We start from the raw sequence: 4,448 nt of genomic DNA on the forward strand, positions 1-4,448 counted from the left end.
CATAACGTGGGACTTAAACCCACCCACCAACAAGGTCCCTACACAAACCTCATGTGTTGAGAAACTAACACTTTATCACCGAAAAACATAAAATCTGAACTTACTAAGAATTCACAAAGTTACAGTACCAGAAATTATACCTGTGATCGTCCCGGCACTGGTCCCACCAGTCTATGTAGTCGTGTAAACTCGTGCCGCCTGCTCAATCCGTGCCACCTGCTGCCCTCCAGGCTGCACCTGCTGCAACGCTGCCACTGCAACCGGCTGCAACTTANGTGATAGTACCTCTTGAGGTCACGGTACATCTTAGTCGCTCCCGGATGAATAGAAAACTTGCTCGCATGAGCCTCTCTCAGAATCTCCTATCTCAAATCCTCATCCTTGGGCACGCAAACCCGACCGTGCAACAAGATAGTACCATTACCTGAGACCTGATACTCTGAATCCACATTCTTAGAGGCATTCACCAGCCCCAAATCCTTCTCCTGAGCCAACCGCACCCTACTCAAAAGATCAGCTCTATCAACTGCTTCTAAACCTAACGGTTCCTGTGAAACCGCACACAAGCTCAAAGCACTGATCTCTCCTACCAGAGACCCCATCTCCTGCTCCTGAGCCGAAGCTACCCTCTTCCGACTCAGAGCATCTACAACCAAGTTAGCCTTACCAGGATGTAGGCTATCTCCAAATCATAATCCGCCACAAGCTCCATCCACCACCTCTGCCTCAAATTCAGCTCAGGCTGAGTGAATATATACTTCAGGCTCTTATGATCTGTAAACACCTGCACATTTGCACCATAAAGATAAGATCTCTAAACCTTCAGGGCAAAAACTACAGCACCCATCTCCAAATCATGAGTATGATAGTTGCCTTCATGCTTCCGCAACTGCCACGAAGCGTAGGCAATCACCTTCTCATGCTGCATCAGAACACACCCCAAACCAACTTTGGATGCATCTGTATAAACCACATAGGGTTCTACCTACTCAGGCAAAGCCAAAACTGGCGCAGTAGTCAACATCTCCTTCAGGCTTGTAAAGCCGTCCTCACACTCCTCTGAGCAAACAAAAGGAACATCCTTCCCTGTCAACTTAGTCATAGGACGTGCTCTGCTTGCAAACCCCTGCACAAATCTCCTGTAGTACCCTGCCAATCCAAGGAAACTCCTGATCTCTGTGGCATTCTGCGGTCTAGGCCAATCTCTGATAGCCTGAATCTTCTCTGGATCTACAGAAACCCCCTCTGCAGAAACAATGTGACCCAGAAAGCCCATCTCACGCTGCCAAAAACTACACTTGCTCAACTTGGCAAACAACTTCTGCTCCCGCAGCTTCTCCATAACTGCCCTCAAATGCACTGCATGCTCCTCAGGACTCTTAGAATAAACCAGGATATCGTCGATGAAAATGATGACAGATACATCCAGAAACTCCTGAAACACACTGTTCATCAATCTCATAAACGCTGCTGGCGCGTTAGTCAACCCGAAAGGCATAACCACAAACTCATAGTGCCCATACCTCGTCCTGAAAGCAGTCTTCCTCACATCTGCCTCATCTATCGGTATCTGATGATAACCCGACGCCAGATCTACCTTAGAGAACCAAGTAGCACCCCTCAACTGATCCAACAACTCATCGATCCTGGGAAGAGGGTACTTGTTCTTCACAGTAACCCGGTTCAAACCCCGATAATCAATGCACAACCAGAAACTCCCATCCTTCTTCTTGACAAACAACATCGGCGCTCAAACGGTGATACACTAGGACGGATGAATCCTTTACTCAACAAATCCTCTAGTTGCTTCTTCAGCTCTGCCATCTCTACTGGAGCCATCCTGTAATGAGCCTTGGATAACGGCATCGTCCCCGGTTCCAGTTCAATAGTAAAAGGATCCGACCGAGATGGTGGTAATCCCTGCAAAGATTGAAACACATCCTCAAACTCCTCCACTACCGGAATACCGCTAACCGTAGACTTCCCCACTGACTCTAGCATAGAAATGGTATCCAAATAAGCCTCCCGGCCCTTCTCGATCATCTTACCAGCCTGAATGGCCGAGATCACGAGACTCCCCGAAGTCGGTCTGATACCCTGAAAAACCAACTTCCCTCCTGGACGCTCAAACTCCACTCTACCCTGATAGCAATCCAGATGTACCATATGCTGATGCATCCAATCCATCCCGAGAATAACATCATACAGCTCCACTGGACTGATAAGCAAATCCGCTGGCCATGACTCTCCTGTGATCTGAATATAAACTCCCCTAGCTCTTCCGATAACTCTCAAGAACTTGCCTTCTGCAACCCTGACAACTCCTGTACGCTCCCCGGGATCCCCTCTGATTCCCGCACCCTCTGCACACTCCGGAGTAATGAAGTTATGAGAAGCTCCAGAATTAAACATAACGTGGGACTTAAACCCACCCACCAACAAGGTCCCTACACAAACCTCATGTGTTGAGAAACTAACACTTTATCACCGAAAAACATAAAATCTGAACTTACTAAGAATTCACAAAGTTACAGTACCAGAAATTATACCTGTGATCGTCCCGGCACTGGTCCCACCAGTCTATGTAGTCGTGTAAACTCGTGCCGCCTGCTCAATCCGTGCCACCTGCTGCCCTCCAGGCTCCACCTGCTGCAACGCTGCCACTGCAACCGGCTGCAACTTAGGACAATAAGGCCTGATGTGCCCTGGCTCCCTGCAATGATAGCACACACGATCTACTGCCGTCGGGGCACTCCTCTTGGGACAGCTAGCAACCTTGTGATCCTTGCTTCCACACCCGAAGCAACTCGTACCACTCGGCCTCTGCGTAGCCTCCCACCTCCTCTTGGTTCCCTGCGCAGGCCTACCGCCCCTGCTAGAACCACCCTGCTGCTGAGCCCTACTAGGCTGAACTGCTGGTCTGACCGACACTGACTGTGCCCGGATATCCTCCTCAAACCCAGCTGCAGTCTCTACCAACTCTGCACGCGAAGCATAACTCGGCCCTCTACAGTAAACCCTCAAATCATCACGTAGGGCCCTCAAGAACCTTCGGATCTGAGCCTCCTCAGACTCCATATCCCGACCCCCGAACCTCAGAAGTCGACTGAACTCCAAGTCAAGCTCCCACACTGACCCAGTTCCCTGAGCTAGCTGAAGGAACTGCACCTCCAACCTATCCAGTGCCTCTCTAGGGAAATACTTGCGGTTGAACTCCAAGACGAAGTCAGCCCAAGATATCTCCCTATGAACTCTCCTGGCTGCCACAAAACTCCACCACATCTGAGCATCACCAACCAAATGATGGACCCCACCCAAAACTCCTCAGGACATCTCAGAGTATGGAAGTTACGTTCCACACTCGCCCTCCAAGCATCCGCAACAGTAGGATTTGTATCACCCGAAAACTTCTCAGTGGAAAGACCCTTCATCTCCCTGAGCATAGACAAATAACGTCCATGCGCTCCCACATCCGCAGCCACTGGCTGCCGCTCCTCCGCCACCACTGGTGGCACTACTTGAGCCTGAGCCGGTGCCACTGGCGGCAACCGCTCAATCAACTGTGCCAGCAAACCCGCAAGGTCAACACCCGGGACTCCACCCACTGGGACACCCACACCTGGGGCCCTACCATCACCGGCCACTGGAGCATCAACACCGCCCCCTCCGACCACACTCACGGAATCCCCTTGGACACCCTGCGACTCGCTGACACCCTCTGTTGTCACACTCTGGTCCTCGGTCTCGCTAACCTCTGGGACTCTACCCCTACCACATCCGCGTCCACGACCACGTCCGCGTCCACGACCACGACCAGTAACAGCACCACCTCTAGCCATCTGCACTACCATGAATAAAAGACTAAGCAAACAAATTCTACTACAACACAGAAAAGTAAACTCACCGTGGAATCACACTGTAGGCTAGAAGAGGATGTTCTAGGACTCCATGCCACATACAATTGACTAACTCACATAATCAATCAAGCATGCAATCCCAAACATCACAACAGAAACCTAGTGAACCCAAACCTAGAACCGTAAGGGCTCTGATACCAAACTGAAAGGACCGACCTCTTTTTTTTTTTTTTAAATAATAAATAAATAGGAAAAAATAATAAATATATAAACTACAACTAGTGGTCTCATACCCACTAGCCACCTAACCACATTCACAATCAACAGCGGAATAACAAAAACCAATATCCAATAAATATAAATAAATATAAATAACCAATAATCAAATATTCAATCAACAGGAAAACATGAAACCAGCAACCTAGTCATGTTTCTAATGACTCAACTCTAGCAACCTAGCAATGCCAGACAACATCCAATCGAGTCCCTAGAACATCCTCCTCTTCATCGCCTTTGATTCCACGATCACACTTTGCCTTTACCTGCACCACAAACACATATTGAGATGCATGAGTATTTGATAAACACTCA

At 49.1% G+C, this 4,448-nt stretch overlaps 1 protein-coding gene across 1 annotated transcript in view; it reads right to left on the reverse strand.

Annotated features, from left to right (window-relative positions):
• The window catches only part of LOC109125426 (RNA-directed DNA polymerase homolog), a gene marked incomplete at its 3' end in the record, with an annotated part of 3,724 nt that continues 582 nt past the window's right edge, over positions 1,307-4,448 (reverse strand). The window contains exons 2-3 of the mRNA XM_019227046.1: positions 3,753-3,839; positions 1,307-1,702 (exon numbers count right to left, since the gene is read on the reverse strand). Coding sequence (XP_019082591.1) covers positions 1,307-1,702; positions 3,753-3,839 — 483 coding nt within the window. The remainder of the gene's footprint in view (positions 1,703-3,752; positions 3,840-4,448) is intronic.

This window comes from Camelina sativa, chromosome 7 (assembly GCF_000633955.1).
Source record: "Camelina sativa cultivar DH55 chromosome 7, Cs, whole genome shotgun sequence".
Taxonomy (NCBI): Eukaryota; Viridiplantae; Streptophyta; class Magnoliopsida; order Brassicales; family Brassicaceae; genus Camelina; species Camelina sativa.